The sequence below is a fragment of the Ursus maritimus genome, unplaced genomic scaffold (assembly GCF_017311325.1).
Source record: "Ursus maritimus isolate PB19 unplaced genomic scaffold, ASM1731132v1 scaffold_34, whole genome shotgun sequence".
Classification (NCBI taxonomy): Eukaryota; Metazoa; Chordata; class Mammalia; order Carnivora; family Ursidae; genus Ursus; species Ursus maritimus.
The window spans coordinates 26,897,663-26,920,913 of record NW_024426008.1 but is presented as its reverse complement, the minus strand read 5'-3'; the positions used below and the strand labels follow the sequence as shown (position 1 = coordinate 26,920,913).

General features: G+C 46.0%; 1 protein-coding gene across 2 annotated transcripts in view; it reads right to left on the bottom strand.

Moving 5' to 3' along the window:
- The window catches only part of SHC3 (SHC adaptor protein 3), a 102,908-nt gene that overhangs the window by 73,727 nt on the left and 5,930 nt on the right, over positions 1–23,251 (bottom strand). For both annotated transcript variants that reach the window (XM_040620347.1, XM_040620348.1), the window contains exon 2: positions 2,753–2,823. In XM_040620347.1, coding sequence (XP_040476281.1) covers positions 2,753–2,823 — 71 coding nt within the window. The remainder of the gene's footprint in view (positions 1–2,752; positions 2,824–23,251) is intronic.

Genomic DNA, 23,251 nt, shown 5'->3' with positions numbered 1-23,251 from the left:
TGGAGAGAAGATGTCTCAGGGAGGCACACAGTGTGGCCCACTCGGACGGTCATCTGACACTCGGCTCAAGCCAGGCAGGCCACTCTTGGGAACACTGTTGGCCACCGTCACCTTGTTTGAAAACCCAGCTTGGTCCTCCCTGCTTGGGACTCTCCCCCCAACCCCCTGCCAATCCCCCACGGTGACGCCAGCTGGAGACCCTCCCTCATGCCCCCCTGGGGCTGTGCAGCACACTTCGCAGGCCCCGCCTCGTGGGCATCAGATCTCCCACAACAACCTCTGAAGTGGGCATTATCTTTGCATCCTGTTCACAGGTGTGCAAGCTGAGGCCAAGCTTACACAGGTGGGAAATGGCAGAGTAGGCCCCACACACAGGATGTCCCTCCACTTGTGGGCAGCCCCCAAGCTGCTCTGCCCGAAGTGTTAGTGGTGCAAGGTGATTAACTGCCATCACTGCAACTGAGTGTATAGTCACCGGGTGGTTGTAAGTTATCTACTAGTAAGCGCTCAGTAATCCACAGGTGGCTCTATGGAAAGAGTGGCACTCAACCTAAGCTCAGACCCAAGAACAGCACAACACTAAACTGACCCCCACGGAAGGACACGTGGCTGGCCTCCCAAAGACACTAACATCTACAACTTGAAACCGTCTAACAGATGAGTAGGGGCTAGTTACCTGCTTCCAGAAATATATGTACTTTTATGAACTTATGGCTGGGGAGCCTTTGGAAACACGTCTTCCCAGAGCCTGTTTACTGTAACGTAATCGCATTTAATATACCCACATCCCACTTCCCGGCAGCCTTCAGTATAAAGAGTAAGTGCAGTCTGGGCTCAGTTGGCGCTCAGAGACCACAGCGGCCTCAGCAGCTCCGCCACACGCCCCACCTACAGTCTGGGCATTCTCCTCGAGCCAAAGGCTGCTTTCTGACATTGATTTGTCAGATGGTTTCCTACGAGTGGTTCCCAGCTATTACCTAAAATAAGGACCGTGTCACGTGATCTAAACAAGGCAAGGAGGAAAGAGTGTCGCAGAGACAAGCACACACAGTTTTCAAAGAGCCTAATAAAGCCAGAAGTCAACACCGAGTTTCCTGAGTCCATGAATGGCGCTCCCCTGCAGCTCATCACGCTGCCTGCCTTTGCCAGAGCCTAAATGGAGGGGGACGGACACCCAGACCTCCAAATCCACTGGTATGTGTCCACACCTTCCTTCTACAATGTTACCACTACTTCTGCCCCCAAGAGTGCTGGGACCCTGATATCAAGGGAGCACCGGAATTGTTCGCACCCCCTGCCCACCATGGCTCCCCAGGCGTGTCCCGCACGCACTCCTCTATCATTTGTGTATGCATCTTTCTCCCCACAGGCACGGGCCCAGCAAAGCAGAACAGTCCATGGCGGGCCAGCACGTGCACAGCTGGCATTAAACATTCAATCGATACATCAGAAGAATTTAAATGAAATGAAACTCTCTCAGGAGTGACAGGAGCTATTAAGGGAATTCAGCCAAAATGGCCGACAATTCTCTTTAACAAAACCACCAGCACATACGAGAAGGTAACAGTCGTGAGGTCCCCATATTCCCAGACACGGGGCCCAGCGCCCTGCCCACCAGCACCACCGTGCACCTGCAACTTCATGCCTAGGACAAACGACTGGCTACGTAAACCTTTCCACTTCTCTCTGGAAAGCTCTTGGTTCAGAACACCGTTCCTTTGCCTTGGCAACTTCCAAAAACCATTTTGTACAAATCAGTGGAGATGGATTCTTCCCTTAATGCGGATGATAACATTGGTGCATTCCCACCATATGTGCCTGGAGTCGCTTCAGAGAGAAGAGAAACATCGTTCCTTCTGAACACAAATGTCTTCAGTGAGGAAGATATACCATTGCGGTGTTTACCACAGTTAAAGTGTGTACATTATTTAGCACCTAATTACTACAAATAATTGCTTTCTAAAGTTCGATCATCAGACTTTGGCTTGCTAACCTAAAGACATACAACAGACTGCTTTGAATGCCATTAAGTGTGAGGCATTTTCTGAGGTCACTATTTAGACCAAATAATTCCACAAATGCCAAAGCAAGGGAACCTCATGGCCCACAGAAAAGAGCTATTTCATGAACCCTTCCTAGCTTTCCAGTTCTCTTCCAGGTGACCTGATACCGGCTTTTTTCTAAAGGTATAAGCTTTAAAGGCTATGATTTTATTAAAAACAATGCTTAACTGCAGAACTGGCCCTCAAGGAGTTTAGCATCTAGTTGATGGTAGAGGAGCAGGTGTATTCCTATTCAGAATCACTGACGCCTTCAACAACTGGTTGCTTTCTAAATTACTACCACCATGAATATCTATGCCTGTGATCCATGCATTTTATTCTCTGTGCATCTCTCTCCCGACACCTTCATTTTCTCTTTAGAAATAGCACGGTTCAGTACATTTTGAAATACCAATCAGGTATTAGAGTTTCGCGTATAAAGAAACAATCACAAGTACTACATGTGTCTGCAGCTTCATTATAAAGAGAGCTTGGAAGCAGGGAGTGTTCCCAAGGATGTTGTGTCAGAGATACACATCACAAACGTGGACAGACACGTGGAAATCCTGACTACACTGGGCTCTGACTCCCTGTCACCGTCACCAGCACTCAAGGGGCAGAACTTCTCTCTGGAAATCTCTAGGCTCCTAACTCCAAAACCATTCCTTTCCGAAGTAAAATCACAGGAGTCCGTGTTCAAGAGGGCTTACCTGGTAATCTGTGTTCTTGTACTGAAGTCAAGAGACCTCATTGAGCGGAGAACTTCAATGCACCCCAAGTACTGCAAGGGGAAAAAAACGTAAATCATGAGCTCTGGGTACCGAGATGAAGAGACAGTTTCTAACTGCATCAAGGGCATTCCTGGAAGCCACACACGTTTCTTAAGTCACATTTTAACTTTATGTACATCGTGAGGCTTTGTTCTTTTTCTGTAAAAGCAATACCTCACACCTATGAGGAAGTGTCCTCAGTGCCTGCCTTGGCACTAGACTTGACTCTTCTGAGATCCATGAGTATTTGCATTTTATTCAGAAGTACATTTTTAAAAACTTTTTTTGAGGGTATAACATGTACCATAAAGTGCAGAAATCTTAAGTGCATAATTCAATTATTGCTTAAAAACGTACCTGCATGTAACCATCCCAGCATCCCAACATCATATTTCTAGTCCTTTACAATGGTCTAAAGGTTTATAATTTCTAAAGAAAGAATGAAAACACTGTAATACCAACATTTTGACCAATATTAAACTATGTTATTTAAAAATATGTTTTGGGTTCTGTCAACAAACTATATTTCCACTACCCTCATAGTTGCTTTATTTTGGTTTACCAGAAAGCCCTCTTCTGCATTATGTAACACAAACTTTCAGAAGTTTCAATTTACACATCTAAATTTGTAGCTAAATCTTTAATCCATTTCACACATGTAAGTGTGTGTGCGTATGTAAATATATGGACATAACGAGAGCTGTAGATAAACAACTAGAATGGTAGAGATACAATATTTGTGTGCCAAAGCCCTTGGGAGTTTGAAGGACAGATGTTTTATACCAATGCCTTTAAATTTAGACTTTGCAGGAAGAGGCCTTGTGGTGTAATACAGAAAAGACTGCATTTGAATTATTCAGAAAACCTGAATTGGAGCCTGACTCTGTCATATCTTGTTATGTAACTTTAAGCAATACTTTAAATTTCTCTGAACTGAAGCCTCTATAACCCATACAATGTGACTATTCCTCCAGCCCTCGTGCAGCTCTGTGACATCACCACCACCACATTACACAGTTGCTGGAATACCACCACCACCACAGTCATGTGGATACAATGAACAACATTGCAGAGATACACAAATCAGATGACCGCCGACACTGCAGAGTCTTGTGATTACAGTGACCAACATCACAGACTTCTGTGTCTACTAGGATGAACGTCACAGGACTTTACCACTCTTAGCACCACCAATGTCACATGGTTACCCAAATCCCACATCCACCATCACAGAGTTCCATGAATGATTCCACTGATCATCCACAGTGATGCCATGAGTCCTGTGAGAAGTAGGAACAATGGTGCACAGTGTTGTGGGGGGAGGTGCCACTGCTATTATGGTTGTGTGGATGCCATAACCACCATGGCAGGGGTACGTGAATACCACTACCACTGTCTCTCAGATATGTGAAGACCTTAACCCACTTTGCATAGTGATGGGATCACCATATCTGTCACTGTCACAGCATGGGGACATCACAACAGTGTCCCAGAGCTATGTGGATACCACCACCACAGTGTTACAAAGTGAAGTAATTAGTATGACCAAGGTGGCAGAATGGTGTCAACAACACCACCACTACCTCTCAAAGATGTGTGAACACATCACTCCCACCACTGCAGAGTTATGCAATTTCACATCCACAACTGCAGACTTATGGGGATACCCACAACCACCATCACAGATGTATACCTATGACAAGAACCACTGCAGATATTTGAATATGGTGCCACCCATCAGAGAGCTGTTGACTACTGCAACCAGTATTGTAGTTATGTGAACACAACCACCACCATCACAGAGAAATGGGAATACTGTGGACACCGTCATAGTTATGTGAATACCACCAGCAACACAGCAGTGATATTTAAGTACCATGATGCCAGCCATCACAGAATTATCTGAATGCCGCATCCAGTCTCATAGTTGTGTGCTACAACGACTAAAGTTGCAGAGCTACGCGAATACCAGATCCACTAACATTGCAGAGTTACATGAATACCATGATGATCATCACAGAGTTTTATGGATAACATTCCTGGCTGTGCATCAATATACATATCCCTGCACCACCATTGCAGTTATGTAAATATAGCACCACCACTGTAGAGTTAAGTCAACAAATACCCAACACCACAAATATGCCACAAGCACCACTGTAGTTATTTGAACACACCACCAAGAGCATCTCAGATTCATGGGAAGATGATCAAAGTAATTGAAGAGATCTGTGAATACTGTCACTGACATCAGAGTTATGTGACTACAACCAACAGCCTCACAGTTATGTGGATACCATGACCACCAACAGAGGGTTATGTGAAGGCCACACCAGCCCTGAAAAATTGTGTGAACACCATGACCACCATTTCTGAGTTCTGTGAAGACCATGAATGACTTTGCAGAGTAATAGGATTAGCACATTCAACACCATCTCAGAGCTATGTGAAGATCACGACTATGGCTATGTGGAGTTACCAGAATACCACAAGCACCATGGCAGAGCTAGGGCAATACCACCACATGGCCATCACAGAGACACATGAACACCACAACCATCGTCCCTGCCACCACCACTGTTGCAGAGCCTTGTGAATACCATGACCACCAACCAGGAGAGTTATGTGACTCTCCTGACCAGAGTCACAGATTTACATGAATTACCACCACCTTGCAGTGATGTACTAATGCCAACACCACCATCGTCACAGAGTTCTGTAGACACCATGACGATGTCACAGGGTTGTCTGAATTATACTATCAGCACTGTCACAAGATACATGACTAGCACCATCAATTTTGTTCAGTCTTGCCAATGCCATGACAAATGCTGCAGGGTGGTAGGAACACCATGATGAGCTTCACAGACCATATGAACACAACCTCCACCAACATCACAAGGTCATGGGAATACAAGACCACAGTCACATGGTTATTTGACTACCACCTCCACCACTATCATGATGGTATGTGAATATCATGACCAACCTCACAGAGTCACCAGAACAACACCAGCAACAGCATTATAGAGTCACAGAAATGAAACTACCACATTTGAAGATGATGTGCACACAAACACCAGCACCATGACAGGGCTATGTGGATCCATGACCAACTCATAGAGCTATATGAATAGAAGCCAACAATGAAATTATGGGAATACTACCATCAACATGACCATAGAGTGGTGTGACTACTATGACCAACAAAATACAGTTATGGAGACACCATGACCAACACCACAGGGTTATGGAGACACCATGACCAACATGACCATAGAGTTGTGTGACTACCATGACCAACACCACAGGGTTATAGAGACACCATGACCAACACCGCAGGGCTATGGAGACACCACAACCACAGAGTTGTGTGACTACCATGACCAACCCTGCAGGGTTATGGAGATACCATGACCAACATGACCATAGAGTTGTGTGACTACTATGACCAACACCACAGTGACATCTGAATGTCATCACCAACCTACCATCGCAGGTATGGAATATCATGACCGCCACAGCAGGTGTGACTACCATGACAAACTTCACAGTTATGTGGATACCACCACACAATAGGGAATACCATGAACACCACCACCATCAATGTTGCAGTTATGATACTGCCACTGCACTACACGATTATGTCAACACCATGGCAAATGTGCATACCTCCACCACCACCAAAGTTGTATGGACACCACAAAGTCATAGAATTATGTGAACACCACCAACACCATCACAGTTACATATGTATCACCACCAACATATGGAATTCTGTGAGCACCATGACTGGCACACTTACGTAACTACCACCACCACCTCTGCAGTTGTGTGTAAACTGACTTCTCAGAGTTATGTAGCTACCGCCACCCTCACCAGCCATGTCATTACCCCCACTGCTGACAGAGTTGTGTGAATACAGCCACCACTGCCATCCCAGAGTTACACAAAGACCATGACGAACTCCAGGGAGTCCTACGATTACCACCACCACCACACGAGAGTGCTAGGTGAGTGTGACTACTAGCGTCACAGACTTGATCATGGCCCCAAGGTCTGCAACAATTTGCCCTCTTACCATCAATGTCTAAGCAAGCTTATTTCTATCCTTCCTAACACCGTATAGCACTGATCTCTGAATCTTTGACTATCATGGGCAAAAGTACTTCACTTTCTTTTTAATTTGCATTTCCCTGATATCTATAAGGATATGCGATTTTTCTCACATGTGTTGGCCATTTTCACTCCTTTTTCTGCTAGCTAACTGTTGCTTTCTTTGGCCCGGATTCCTATTATATTCCTTATCTTTTTATTGTAGATTAATGGGATGATAATCTCCCATTCAATCATTTTTCTTTTGATGGTTTCTACATTTTACCTGACACTAGTTGTTACTGCAGGAATGTTGTAGTGATTCCTGTAATCACATGTCTGTCACATTCTGTATGGCTCTGGAGGGTGCTGTGTTGCTCAAGAAGTTCACGATATTCTCCTAAATTGTATTTAACAATATTTCTTACTTACCTATGCATACACTTCTTTACATGTTTTTTTAAAATTTTATTTATTTAATTGAGGGGGGGCATGCATGCGCGTGAGTGGAGGAAGGGGCAGAGGGAGAAAGAGAATCCTTAAGCACATTCTCCCCACTGGGCACAGAGCCCAAAGCAGGGCTTGATCTCATGACCCTGAGATCATGACCTGAGCCAAAACCAAGAGTCAGATGCTTAACCGACTGAGCCACCCAAGCACCCCACTTCTTTACGTGTTTTAATTAGTGTTTTTCATTTGGCTTTTAAACCTATTTGGAGTTCTTTTGTCTGTACGGGACGTGGCATGAGCTAACAAAGTTGGCCTCCAGACAGACTGTTATTTATGTCAGTACCACCAATCCACGTCTTCCTGCAGTGACATGCCAACTTCATGGTATATTAAATTCTATTTTCTGTGTGGACCTTTACCTGAGCTCGATGCTGTTACACCTCATGTGTCAAGTCCATGTCTCTTGTGTGTATTTTTCCTTAAGAACTTTAAAATCATGTTGTGAAGTTCCTCCACCCCTCAAAAACTGGATTCTAATGGAGATTTCATATTACCCTGAGAAGAACTTATATTTGCTATTAAGTTTTTTATCCCTAATTATGAGCGTTGTCTCCATTTTAGATATTTATTGCCTTTAGTAAGACTCTGTGGTCTTTATGACATATAGCCCGTGCTTTTCTTCTCCAATGTATTCCAAAGCATTTTTTTTTTTAAATTTTGGTTACCATTAAGGATGACATTTTGATTTTTCCATTGCATGTCTATCTGGCTTTCACCAGCAGAGAGAAAATCTATTGATTTAGGGTATACGTAGAAAATTCAATCAGTAGGCCCAAGAGATATACAAAGAACCATGGAAACCGGACAATAGGACCCAGAAAACATCCCAGTGGGGCTAGAAGGCAGACATACAAAAGAAACTGTAAAGTCTTGGAGTTTGGGTCCAAAGGTTCCTGTACCTGCTTCATACAAATTCCAGGAAAAGGAAAGAAAGAAACAGAAGAAATACTCAAGAACAAAGAGAATAAAATGTTCAGTGTTGGATGAAACAGGAGTGTCTATATTTTCAAGGCTCACAGAAGAAATATGAAAAGACCCACTTGTGGACACATGGCAGCTCTGTTTCAGGACAAAAGGACCCAGAGAGAAACATGCTGCAAGCATCCAGTGAGGGGAAGGGACACGGGTTACTCACAGAGCAAGTTCTCTTGCACACCCTGTACAAGAAGACAAGCACCACCATCGGGAATCTGAAGAAGAGCAGTATCGAGCCAGGAATCTTAGATCCACCCAAACTGGCATTCAGGTGGGAGGACAAAGCAAGGACTCAGAAAGTTAACCACCCACAGACACTCCCTGAAAGAATTATTCCAGAAGAACAATGAATACAAAAAACAGGAGGATGTGGGCTAGGAGAAAAATAATAAGGAACAAATCAACAAAAGTCACAGGTACTCCTGGTGCTTCATAATTACTGATGCATAAGTTTAAATATTTTTTTTACAGTGACAGGAAGCTACATCTCAGAAGACCCCAACTCAGCTGGTTGGAGCAGACAGAAAACAGGCTGGAGCTGGGGAAGTGTGAGCTGGGGAAATGCTACTGTGTTTTATGGAGGCAGCACTGAACTGATTATCTGCAGCAGCAAAAACAATGTACAATTACAAACATGTAAAAAGGTTGTAAAACACATAAACAATAAGAATAGGATGAATGGCCTCTAAACTGCTAGAGAACAGAGGAGGAAAAAAATAAAGATGGTCCAGCCAGGAGAAAGAAGGGGAAAACCAGAAATGCACAACTAAGAGACATGGGAAAAACAGAAATCAAAACAATGGCAACGGGTCCAAACATCTCAGTAATCATAATGAATCGATCAAACCCACCAATTAAAAGTCAAAGCTTCCACCCTGGTTAAAAAGAAGGTGTGTTACGTGGAATGACAAAGACAAGGCTGACAAGACAGAGCAGATTCTCGACAAAGGCCCGCAAAAGAAGCCAGGTATCTAAGGGGGTCATTGTCTCATTTATGATTGTAGGAAACACAGCATGAATTAAGCTTAAGAAACGGGCAAGATCAAATTGAAGAAAACCTTTAATGAAGGACAAATAAATACAAGAAAACCTGCATCTGTGGAAAGATGTGTCATGATTTCTGGACTGCAAGATTTAATGCTAAACACATGCCAATTCTCCCCCAAATCAATCTACAATTTTACTGTGATGCCATCTGAAGTCTCAACAGGATTTTTCCCCCAGAACTTGAAAAATTAATTCCAAAGTTTAATCATACAGGAAGATTCTGAAGAACACGAGTAAATTTCTTTGGAAGACGGAAACAAGAACCAGTGCAGACCATGTTCTATTGATGGGAATCATGGTGCAGTGAAAACGGTGATGCCGCACGCTGGGTCCATGGACCCGGAGGGGCTCCAGCAGGATCAGCCAAGAGAGTCCTAGGCTGTGCGAAGGATGGAAGTCAAACGTGAGCCAGCAGGAGGTGAGAGCAGAGTTTACTGAACTTACAGAAAGAAAGAGACAGAGCATCCAGGAGACGTGAAAAGGAAAAGAGGGAGTCTCGTCTTTGTTTGGGGCCGAGGGGTTTTTACTGAGGGTGGTGGGCTGGTGCACGCGCCTCAGGCATCCAGAAACCGTGAGAACAAAGACGAGGGCCCAGGTGTTATTCCTTGGAGCCAGGGGGCCTGGAATACCCAATTGATGGCTTCCAGTATTCTTACCTGGTCCTGCCTTAGATGTGATCTCTTGAGTGAAGAGATCCACTGACTCCTGGTCCCTTACAAGAGGACAGACACCATCTGCATTGCAAGGCATGTGCAGAGTGGAGTGGGGGTGCAGGTCCCAGCAAGATAAAAGTCGGAAAAGAAGCAAAGGGAAAAAACCACCTTTTTCTCTCATGGGGTCCCTTTAGTTTCCTGTCTCAATGGGGCTGAGAAGAAAAGGGCAGACATATCTGTGGGAATCAGGGAAGAAAAGAAGAGGGGCCGATAAACGTGAGTACGTGACGGGCCGCACATCCAGACCACGCGGCTGAGGAGGGCTGGGTGAGGCGTGCGCACAGCCTCTACGACACGCTCAACTTACCCCGTCCCCAGAAATAAATCCCCAAAGGATTAAAGAGCGAAGGCTAAGGAACAAACGTACAAAACCATTATAAGAAAACAGAGAATACTCTTTCTATAACAAGGTCTAAAACTCAGGCCATAAGGTAAATCATGAAAATTGTAATTTTTGTAAGAAAAGACAAGCAATGTAAATACCATGAAATGGCAATTGAAAGATTAAGAAAAAAGCAATCAATTTAACAGGGAAAAATATTAATGACCAGGCTGCTGCAAGAGTTTCTATGAGTCATTAAGTAAGCCCATCAACTCAAGAGAAAACAATGGGCAAGAAAACAAACGGAAAATTCGCAGAGGAAGACAGGCAGCTGGCCAACATGCCTCTGTAAAGAATAGTGATCAGAGCAATTAAAATAAACCCAAACAGATCATTTTTCACCCAGCTGAGTGGTGAAACTGGGTGAGGAACCAGGAAAAAGGGCCCTCCCTCATGTTTCTGTAATTTGGTGAAAACTTTTTGGAAGACTCTCTGGAAATATCCATGGAAATGGAAAACGTGCTTCCCTTTGACCCAGGAGCATCACTTGTAGAACTTTATTCATGTGTAAATATGTGAAATTGTACGTAGAAAATATTCATTGCTTCACTGCCTGCATAGAGTGACGATGTGAACCACCTTCTCAAATGTTTATCCATAAATGCTTAGCTAAACCCTTAGGGCTCATCCAAACTATGATTCTGAATGTGGCCATTTTTTAACCATCGAAGCTCAGAGTCTCCAGGACACTGTCAGTTCCTCCACATTGTACTGGTTAAAGTAAGTCACAGGGTCAGTCCAGGTTTGAGGGGAGGGACTCGGTCCGCTGGCTCCATCTCTGGAGACAGGAGAGCAGAGATGAAGAGGGAGCAGGTGCTCCACAAGGAGCCGTGGGAAGGAGGCCCTACTTCTGATGTTTCTGCATTGCCTAAACTTTGTATAACAAGAACATATCCATCTATTACTTGTACAATTACAAAACAATGAAAAATTTTAAATACTTTCCACCAAAAATAAAGACTATGCTTATAAACAGGGACCTCCATGCTATGATCCAGACTTGGTCACAAAGCGCCCATGGACATCTGGAGACTCTAAATACAAGGGATCTGGGAACTCCCTCCTCTGCCCCCTGGGCCGTCACCTCGCTCGGATGTGCCAGAGGAAGGGAGGTGTTCAGTGAAACCAGCCACGCCACTCGGATGGGCCTCATTGAATTTCATTCCTGGCCTTAGCTATGGTCAGGGATGGGTGTGGGATCCCAGGCAGGCCAACGAGTCACAGTCGCAGGGGTCTGGCAGGAACTGCCTGGACCATCTACCACCCAGGAGGGGCAATGTCCAACACAGCTTCTGAGAGCTGATAATTAGCAGGAATGGCTCCTGAGCCGCCAAACTTTCCCGGCTGGAGAACCTTAGGAGACTTTATGAGTCATTAACCCCGGTGATTTCTACCCTCAGCGACTAGTAGAGGCATCTTTAAAAAGACAATAGAGCGATAGCTTCCAAATTTGGGGGAGAATAATTTTCTGAGCAGGACTTCAATGCCCACCTACCATACAGTAGGAGGGAGGAAAGAGTAGAGGACACTCTCAGACATGCACAAATTCAAACAGTTTACCACACAGGAGCTCTCTCTGAAGGAATTCCTTGAGGTTGTACTCAAGCAGGAGTTAAAATAAAGCCAAGACAAAGAAATGGGAAGCAAGAAGCTGTATGTAGGGGCACCTGGGTGGTGCAGTTGTTAGCGTCTGCCTTCGGCTCAGGGCGAGATCCCAGCGTTCTGGGATCAAGCCCCACATCAGGCTCCTCTAGGAGCCCGCTTCTTCCTCTCCCACTCCCCCTGCTTGTGTTCCCTCTCTCGCTGGCTGTCTCTCTATGTCAAATTAATAAAATCTTTAAAAAAAAAAAAAAAGCTGTATGTAATTACTAATGAAATGGTTAAGTCTACGTTAAGTCTTGGGTTATGTTTTAATAGGACAGTAATCTGAATCTAAAGCCCCATGTTGGTCTGGCAGGTGGACAGAACCTGGCAGGGGGAGGGTGGCAATGGTGGGGAACGGAAGGACAGGAGCCTCTTGTCTTCTTTGGGAGAGAACACTGATTAACTGCAGACATTAGAGGTAGTGTTAGAAAAATACCAGTAGTTCAAGTTGTGCATTATGTTTTCAGATAATTTCGAGTGGCAGATACACAGAGGAAAGGCAATTCCCATCATCAGCTGTGGGGTGAATGCACGTACTGGCAGAGCGAGGATGGGGACAAACTCTTGGGAAACCGTGTGGCGTTTTCTCCCGAAGCTGACCGTGTGCCTTCCCTGTGACCCAGCACCTCCACTCCAAGAGAAATGAAGCCATCTGCCCTCCAAACAAATGTGCAGACATACTCACGGTAGCACTGTTCATGAAATCCCAACACTGGAAAGACAACCAAGTATCCGTCCGCAGCGCGATGAATAAATAAAGAGCAATATAGTCATGTGGGATGGTGGTGACACAGCAATGAGGACAGAAGAGCCACCACTGCATGCCACAGCTGTCTCTGCAGCTGGCTGTCTCCGACCACGTCACTCACGCGATGAATGGGGACCAAGCCCCCACTTGTGCCTGACACTTGTCCAGGTACCAGCAGGACGCCAGCGGACAGGGTAAGTGAGCTTGTGCGCTGACTGAGGATCCATTCTAGTTGGGACAGCAGGTGAATAAATGTGAAGAAAGGATCAGTCTGTTGTTCCCTGCTGTTTGGGCTTCACATGTCACGTCCCCACCCACACTCCAGCCACACCAAGCTTTTCATGCATCCCCACGGCCTGCGTCCACATATGCGATTTCCCCTGCCTGTAAACTCCTCTCCCCACCCATCCCTTCCTCTCCTCCCCTTCTCGAACCCTGCCAATCCCTAATGATCCCCATCGAAGATCAGACCCCGAGAAAGGGCCCCTCCCCACCTCGAGCAATAGCGTTTCTGATCCCGTGAGCACACTGTCTGTGTTCTGCATCCACGGAACCCCGCCTGTGACCATGGTGGCTCCTCACCATTTGACCACCTCACAGTGCTCCGTACAATGTAAGAAAGTCTCGTTGTCGGGACTCAAAACTGAGAAAAGTTAAACCTGTCATCCCTCCCTTCTTGTCAGTTCCTAAGACCCCAGCTCACCTCCAAAATGTCAGGTTAGTACCCTGTGCCGTCATCCGCAAATCTACTGTGAGCTCCAGCACCCACTTACATATTGTCATCTAGAGGGTGTTTCCAGGCGTGTCTTTATCCCTGTCCACTTTCCTAATGCCTCCCACATAATGGGAACAAAATAAATGTTTGTTGAATGCCTTCACCAAGGGCTGACCCTGCAGTGATCAGAAGTAGGTGACTTACGACACTTCATTCGATCATGCAGGAATCTCATGAACCATAATTTTCTATTAACTTTTGATTTCACTTATTACCACCAATTTGTGGTGGTTTGTGATACATAATGCATTTGAACATTCTCTGTGTTTCTGGAATTCAGACATCTGACCGTTCTGTAGGCCCTTCCCCCTAGCTGACTTAGTCCGAGTGACTGATTGAGGGTGTGCATGTGCAGGTCAGGAGCTGTGACAGAAAAAGGTGGGATGCTGATCCCAGCGTAGGGAGAGAGGAGCAAAAATACATTGTATTTGCAACAAGTAGGTCTGTAATTATCTCAAAAAAAAGTTTTAAAAAATATTTTTCAGCGAAAAAAACGTAGACTGTAACACTACTGCTATAAAATTCAACATCTTCCCTCAGTTTACCTAGGTGCCCATTTTTCCCCATCTAGAATAGCATCCTGCAAGGTAAGCCTCGGTTAGGCTACAGGTGTATTCCCTAAAAGATCAGTAAGTTGACATTTTCCCAATTAAATCACATGCTTAGAGTTTCCCAATGATTCTTTATCATTTTAAGATGAACATTTATTCTGTGAGTTAACTACATAATCTCTAAATCTGAATGTTAACTGGCATATGGCCTTTGAAGCCAACTATACCCTAATTACACAATTCAACACTTATTCAGCACTTGTGTGTGCCAAGCACAGGGTATACAAGTGGACAAGGAAAACCCCTGGCTTCCAATCTCACTCCTCTGTCTTCTGTTCTGTGAAAAGCATGAGACGACAATTGCTGGTCTGGCAAATGACAAAGTCTGGAAGAACGTGCATGTATTTGTGCATTTTGCTGGCTAGTCAGGCAAGAGTGGACTTTGGCGCATATAGCCCTCGGTTATAGACCCACTTCATGGCTGACCACCTGTGCGAGCTTCAGCAAATCCCTGGACATTTCTGAGTGCCTGTTTCTCCATCTGTAGAATGGGATGACTGTGAGAAATACACAAGACAGCATGGGTTTTAACCAAGCAGCATTATACCATGGATCATCAACACAAGCTCTAGACTCCGCGCTCCGAACATTGACTCTTCATCCATAGCACATTCCTGTGATAAGCATTTGCAATTGGCTTTTCATAAAACTTGCACCAACGGGCACATCCACTCACGGTGTGTGAGAGCATCTTTCCCCTCCATCTTTACCAACTCTGCAGGATGCCATTATGGGTGATTTATTTTCATTTTGTTATTTATCTGAATATCATAATTTTTACAACAAACTTTACCGCTTCAGAAATGAGATGTTGCTGACAGTTCAGTGCCCCATCTCTTTCGTCTAATCCAGGGCAACGATGAGGGGTTCAGTCGGAACCGGGTCTGCCCCTCCGCCCTCCGGAGACCCTTCTCACCGTGCCCCAGTTAATCCAGACCACCATCCTCTCTCCTCATCCAGACAACCGCTGCTTATATTCGGACCTCAGATCCTCCACAAAGTCACTTACTTCTGGCTCATTTTACTTAGCATGACTGCATTTTTTGTGACTATGTTTTATTGAAATATAATTCACATGCCATCAGAATTCATCCTTTTGAAGTGTGCAATCCCGTCATTTTCAGGATATTCACAATTTGGTCCAAACACCACGACTATTTAATTCCAGAATATCATCATCACCCTAAAAAGAAGCCTGGATAGGGACCCATCAGCAGTTGCTCCCCACCCCCAGCTCCTGGCAACACCTAATCCGCTTCCTGTCTCTGCAGTGCTGGCGGTTCTGGACAGTAGAAGTGGAGTCACATGGTATGTACATGTCTTGCTGTGTCTGGCTTCCTCGCTTGCCACAATGTTTTCAAGGTCCATCCATGCTATCGCAGGCGTCAGGATTTCACTTCTTTTTATAGCTGAATACTAACCCATTGTATGGACAGACCACATTCTGCTTCTCTCTTCACAGCTGGTGGACATCTTAGTTTCCACGTCGGGGTCTTTCGAGCAATGCTGCTGTGAACCTCCACAGAGGAGTCTCTGTGTGAACATACGTTCTCAGTTCTCTTGGGCATTCCCCCACAAGTGGAATCGTGGGTCACGTGGTCACTCTGTTTACCCTTTCCAGGAACCGCCAGTTTTCCAAAGTAGCTGCAGTGTTCTGCATCCCTGTCGCCCGTGGAGGCGTTCCAATTACCGACACCCTTGTTGTCGCCTGTCGTTTTTATTTTAACTGACCTAGTGGGTGTGAGGTGGGACCTCATGGTGGTTTCAATGTGCAATTCCTTGATGACGCTGAGCAGCTTTTCACATGTTTATGGGCCATCTGTCTGTCTCTTTCAGAGAGATGTCTATTCACACCCTTTGCTTATTTTTCAATTGGGTTATTTTTATTTTTATCGTTGAGGTGAAATAGTTCTTTATATAATCTGGATGCCAATCCCTCTTCAGACACACGACTTGCAAATATTTTCTCCCATTCTGTGGTTGTCTTTTTACTTTTTCAGTGGTGCCCTTTGAAGAACAAAAGTTTTTCATCTTGATGAAGTTCAATTTATCTATTTATATTGTTGTTGCCTGTGCTTTTGGGGTCATATTTAAGAAACCGTTGCCTAATCCAAGGTCACAAATATTTACCCTTGTGTGTTTTCTATGAGTTTTAAGGTTTTAGCTCTTACAATTCAGCCTTTGATCTATTTGGAGTTCATTTTTTTATATGATGTAAGAAAAGCTTCAAGAACTTCATTCTTTCCCATGTGAACATCCAGTTGTCTGACACCATCTATTGAGAAGACAACTCTCCATTGAATGGCTTGGCATGACTGTCAAAAATCAATGGACCATAGATGTATGGGCTTACTTCTGGTCTCTCAATTCTGTTTCATTGATTTAAGTGTCTATACCTAGGCCCGTAATGTATTTCTTTAAGTCAGAAAATGTGAGTTTTCTAACTTTGTTCTTCTTCATCAAGATGGTTTTGGCTATTTTGGGCACTGATGCATTTTATAAACTATTTGATTCATGATTTAATTAAGTCTCTATTTGATTAGTTTGTTCGTTTATTTGGTTAGTCTCTGACTTCTTCACCAGAACATAAGTTGCGGGACAGCAGAGGCCACAACTCTTTTTTTTATTCCCAAATGTGCCATCAGGACCTGTATAGGGCCTGACACATAATATAAACTCAGTGCAATTTGTGGAATAAATGAATGATCAAATACTCAATTTTGATAATGTTAAGTAGAAGCAGCTTAAATACTCAAAAATAGGACAATTTTTAAGTAAGTTATAAAATTTAATGGGATAGAATATCATGCAACTATTAAAAACCATGCCTTCCAATAATATTTAACAGTTTGGAGAATCACTGAGCCTGACCTCAATTTTGCGTAAATGAAAATAAAGGACAAAAAAAAAAAGTCATGGAAGTGTTAAAAGAAGTCATCGTGGAAGACCGGGATTACACTTGTTTTTAATTTCTTCTTTTGCTTTTCTCAATTTTCGACTCTTTCTGCAATTAGCATGTATTGCTTCCATAAAAGAAAGCTAAGCACAGTTAACTGAAAGTATCCTAGGCATCCAGCTATGCAAGGACGTCTGATTTGCAGTCAAGAGTCAGTGCTACCCCTGCTGGGATTTTGTTGTTCATGAAGCTGACCCCTAGGGCCTCGAATGGTTTCAGATTCTATCATGGAGGGGGGCACATGTGAAATCTGGGTTGAAACCGTGGGGTGTAGAATCAGTATAGACAAGTCTGTGCCCCAGCCTCATCCATGACGTGGTGAATCGTCCTTCAAGAACCTGTGAGGACCCAAGGCCAGGGCGGGTTGTGAAATCCACCTCTTCCAAATCCCCAGTGGAGACCGGTGCGCCTGAGCGCGTGCAGGTGGCACCACCCACTCAATCAGAGTTCAAATATCATCAGCCTACAGAGTGCATGGCAATCTTAAATTCAAGTAAAATTCTGTCTGCTATTGCTGTCGGATAATTAGAGGTTCCAAAGTGACCTGATTTAGGGACACTTATTTGTTATGACTGTTTATATATATTTGAGAACAGGCTAACCGTAGATTTCACTAACTGGCCTAATCTACTTTATATAGGATTATAGATCATTAAAGCTATATACTTATGAAAGTTCCTACAGTGGCGCCTGTGTGGCTCAGTCGTTAAGCATCTGCCTTCGGCTCAGGTCATGATCCCAGCATTTTGGGATGGAGCCCCGCATCAGGCTCCCTGCTCAGCGGGAGGCCTGCTTCTTCCTCTCCCACTCCCGCTGCTTGTGTTCCCTCTCTCGCTGCCTCTCTCTCTCTCTCTGTCAAATAAATAAATAAATCTTAAAAAAAAAAAAATTCCTACAAAAATAGCCTTAAATTTGTTGAAATGTTACTATCCAGACTAAAAGAGTGGCCATATCTAACAGCCCCAATTTGGCCAATATTGTTAAGTATTTTTTTATTTAACAGGTCAGGGACATAAACTAATCAATGGTGGCAGAAATCAGAATACTGAACGCCCCACTGACTGGCTGGGGAATGAGGAAACCCAGCAGGGCCTGGGAATACGGTCGGGCCCGCGTGGGCATCATACACATGTATATGTGCTCAAGGAGCTGAACACTTGAAGGTACGTGGTTTACTACACATGGACCAAAAAAAATTTTTTTTAAAGATCATTGCTTTTAAGAGAGCCCTTGAAATTATTTTATTTTTAACACTCATCTTTTTCTCATAAATAATGTGTGTTCATTGTACAAAACTTTGGAAAATACTAACAGCATCAAAAAATTGAATTCGTTTCTAATCCACCCTCCAGAACAACTTGGTGTGATGATAAATGCTGCTTAAAGCCCTGTGACAGCTCAGCTCTGGTGGGCTACTACCCAGTCATTCAGTCTCCTCCAAGACAGGCCCGTGCCCACTCCTGCTGTGGCCCCAGGACCAACTGCAGAAGCTGTGAAGCTGAGAGCCCGAGGCAGGAGCAAGGAAGGCCACCGGTCCCCTCCGCCGTCCCCCCCAACCCTGGCTGCACAGCCACACCTGCCCCGTGGAGCAGGTTCACCAGCATCAGGAGGCGGGCTGACCAGTCTCGTCACAGGACAGAAGTCTCCTTCCAATAAAGCAGTCATCTACCTCGCTCACATGGAGAAGGCAGAGGTCGGCCCTGACCGCTAGAGCTCTGGAGAGCTGAGCCGTCATCTCAAGGACAAGGGCCAGCACTCATGTGCCAGCCGCCCCTCCGCAGCTCGTTCTGTGTTCTGCCCCAGGTCAGAAAAGAAACCTGAGGCTCAGAGGCACCCCAGGGAAGCGGAAGTTGAAGAGCTAAGTAAAGCCGTCCCCCTGTCCAGAGGCCCGGGGCACCTGCTGCAGACATGTGCTTGCGCCGTGGACACAGGGCCGCATGGGCCGCGCCACAGGACAGCCTGGGGGAACACATGGGCTGGCCACCAAAACAGGAGACGACCTGCTTTCGGCTTGCCCGTCTTCTTTGGTGGGTGTCCTCTGGCTCCCAGACAAGGAGGAAGCTAGCCATCTGAGTTCAGCAAACCCTGCATCCAAGCTTCCTTCTCTCTCCATCTTTCATCTCACGGAGAAAATTATATTAACACAAGTGCCATCTAGGCTTTCATCAAAGGAGCCAGGAAGCCTTTGTGAGTGCTGGCTGGTGGCGTGTGTCATCCGCCTCACGTATGGCGAGGATGCTGAGTCAGAGGGAGGAAGGACAACTGAGGCTCGGTTAAAAGGAAACCACTGTGCTCCATTTCATCTGAAAATCACAGCAGTGCAAGAGGCCACATCTGCTCTTCAAAGTCAAAGGAGGCGAGGGGAGCAATACTCCAGCAGCACATACCGGTGCTGCCGCTAAAGCCACGTCACAGCTGATATGTGAAGGACGCAAATCTGACTGGCCCTTTCTATTCAGGCGTGTCCCCATTTACCACCGTGGTCCCCACTCTGAACTAGCTGCTTGGTCTTAGAAAATGCCATCTCTCCCCTTGAGCATTGGTTTTCTTCACCCTTCCTTCCCCCAAAATAAGCTGGTCTGGACCCCGCTCTCAGTCCTGGGCCTCTGCTACACTGGAGCATGCTCTGTGCCACAGGCCCTTTGCATGGAGCTGGCCAGGCTCTCCTCACCCTGAGGAAGCAGCTGTGGGCCATGCCTGCACTGGAGAGCGAAGGGCCAGCCAGGAGACGTGGTGGGACCTGTGTGTGAGACAGCCCCTGTCCCATTCCTGCCGCCGTGATCTCTGTCTTCTCTCTTTTCATCATTGTCCATCTTGCTGGGTTTATCCATCTCATTGATTTTTTTTCTATTGATTTTCTGTTTTTCATTTCATTGATTTCTGCCTTTACCTTTGTGATTTCCTTCCTGCTGCTTTCTTTCCATGTATTTTGTTCTTTTTTAGCGTCTTGAGAAAGACACTTAGATTATTGGTGGGAGAAATGTTTTCTTCTCCCGTGCATCTGTTGCCGCGAACGTCCCTCCCTGCTATGTCCTAGCACGTCCCGCAGACTTTGATATGTGGTGCCTTCATGTTCATTCAATTCTGTGTATTTTTAAATTTCCTTTGAAACGTCTCCTTTGTCCTTTGTTATTTATAGGCATGTTGCCTAATTTCCAAGTGTTGGAGATTTTCCCGTTGTCTTTCTTCATGAATTTCTAATTTGAATCCATTCTGGATTTTGATCATTTTGCTTAGATTCGTTCTCCGGCTCCAGATATGGTCTATCTTGTCAGCTGCTCCATGGGCACCCAATAAACATGTTTACCCTGCTTCGGCTTTACCGAGTGCTGTATGCGTGGCCCCTGGCTCCTGTGGTTGAGTGTCACTCGGTCCTGCGTACCCCTGCTGATTTTCTGCATGGAGCCCGGCAGCGGCTCAGGGCGGACTGCTGGAGGCTCCTGCAAGCACTGTGGGAACAGGCAGCCACTTCTGCACTTGTCTCTGTCACGAGAATGGGTGCATATGACACACATCATAGCATCATGCTCTCTGCTCACCTGACTATCCCTTGTGAAGATCTCTTCCAGTCAACCACGGCAGGAGTCCTGTCTCAGTTGTAAATGGCTGCATGTGGCCACGGGGTGTGGACACATCAGAACTCACTGCCCACCCCGTCCCCCACCCTGTTTGTGACAGGACTTTCCCTCTGCTGGGCAGGTGGCATAATCCCCCGGGACCATTGCACTGGCCTTCTCCATTGTAGTTCTGAGCCCTGATGGCAGGTGCTGTGGCTGGAAGCCTGTAGGAGTCCAGTGGCCTCTAGCAGGCAGTGGGCATGGAGGGTGGGTGGCAGAGGTGAGTGTGCATTGAGCCTTTTAATAAAAGGAAGTGTGACTCTGGAAATCATGAATAATGCTGCTTGGAGATCACAAGGAACCAGCCGTAAGGAAAGCCCTACCCCCGTTTCTTGGATCTCAGGCAAAGATGAACTCACCCCCTGTTGTGTGGGCATACGAACTAAGGCCCAGGTTATCCTCAGGACAGGGCAAAACTCTAAAAATAGCCTGAATGGCAAGTCCACCAGATTCCTTCTATGGATTGAGTCTTACATAGGAATCTGCAGGCTGGGATGTGAGCAGATCAGAGAAGGCAAGAAACAGTGAGGTTGGTCTGCTCTGTCGGCGGCAGAGTAAGAAACGTTAGCTTAGAGAAACGGAGGAGGGGACACATAACCTCGGGGACCTCGCCTGGTGAGGAAGGAGATCTGCCCTGCAAATGCCAGCAATCCGCCAGGGGACAGTGCACACGGGCCCCTCCAGTAAATGGGGAGCATCCCGACTCCAAGGCACCGCAGCCCGAGCCACCGACACATGGCAGCTGATGTCTCCCTTCCCTCTGACCTGGGTCAGCCCAGTGGAACGTCGTCCCCATTCCTGGGCAAACGCCAAGCCTGCTTTCACCTCCAGTGGGTTTCCTGCTTTGACTCTTGCCAGCCCCTGCCTGCACAGACCCGACGGTCTCCCAGGACCTGCACTCATCCCTGCCCCCCGTGAGGCCTTCCTGCCAGCTCCAGGTGCGCTCCAGCCTCCCCTGGCTGCCAGCAGTTTCCTGGACATGAACCTATTTGTGTGTTTCCAATGGCGCATCATTCCCTGCTCAACAGGATCATACAGTTCTTCTGGAAAATAGTCCTGAACCTCCTTCACAACCTACAATCCCCTCCATGGGGGATTGATGGTGCCTTCAAAACACTCCCCCCCCCCCTCGGCTTTTTCATAAATTTGGTGCTTTCCTTGGAGGTGGGGGCACTGGGAAGTGTTCGGGACTTAGCTTTCTGTGTGGAAATGTCCTGGTGGAATCCGGCTATACAATATTTAACTTCATAATGACCACTCACAGCTCTCATTAAAGCCGATTTCTCTTACCGAAACCTTCCCATAATTAGCTTTAAAGAGAATTCGTGGGTCTGCTAATCATGCTTCCCGTTTATGGAACAGCCTGTGAGGACTCTGGCTGGGCCACGCAGACATGCCTGTTCATGGAAAGAATAATTATCGAGCAATTTTCTAATAGAAAAGAGTCCAAAATGTGCCTCTTTGGAGTCACATTCTTAATAGCCAAGTGCACGTAAATAGGCCCCAGGTCACCCCCCCCCCCCCCCGACCAGTCCCCTCTACTCTGTCCCATTCCCTGCTGCCCCTCAGCTGCCTCTCTCCCTCCGTCTCTGCCACTGTCTGCCTACCTGAGGCTCTGTCCTCAGGGGGCTCTTGGGAACAGCTGGTGGATCACCTTCCCCACAGTTTCTGGCCTCATCGCACATGGAAACCTAAGGAGTGACTTCCCCCTTAAGGAGTGACTTCTTTGAGAGCAGGGATCATTTGATTTCTCTTGGGTTCTCAGAGGCCCCGTGATAGGCACCTGCTAGGGATCAAAGTGATGAATACGAGGCAAACTGGGAGCCTGGGGCCCTTACGGGGAGATCCTTAGCTCGCAGAGCTTTATTAGAATAAAGGCCAAGAACGGGTGGAAAGAAGGGCCCCGACGGGGAGAATGTAAGCGAAGGCCAGAGGTGCAGCTGGTCTGGGGGAACCAGCTGTTTCCTGTGGCCAGTGTTGGGGCTCAGGGGACAAGACACGGTGCTAGACCATGAGCGTCTGTGTCTCCTGCCGGGGAACTGGACAGACTTCTGTCTGCAAAGGCCAGCAGAGAGCGTTCAAATAGGAAGCTGAGACACATATGTTACAAAGATAAATGATTCACCACATCAACAGAAAAAGGTGAAAAATACCTATTTATCTCACTAGATGTTAAAAAGTCCTTGAAAAAATTGAGCAACTATTTCAGATTTTTTTTTTTTAAACTAGGGTTATAGGAAATATTTCATCACATGGGTTCCACCCGTCCTCATGCTGGAAGGCACAGGCTGGGCACATCTGCAGGCTGCGGTCCCAGCCCTGGGGTAGGGGTACAGCGGGTGAAACAACACGGGCACAGCATGGTT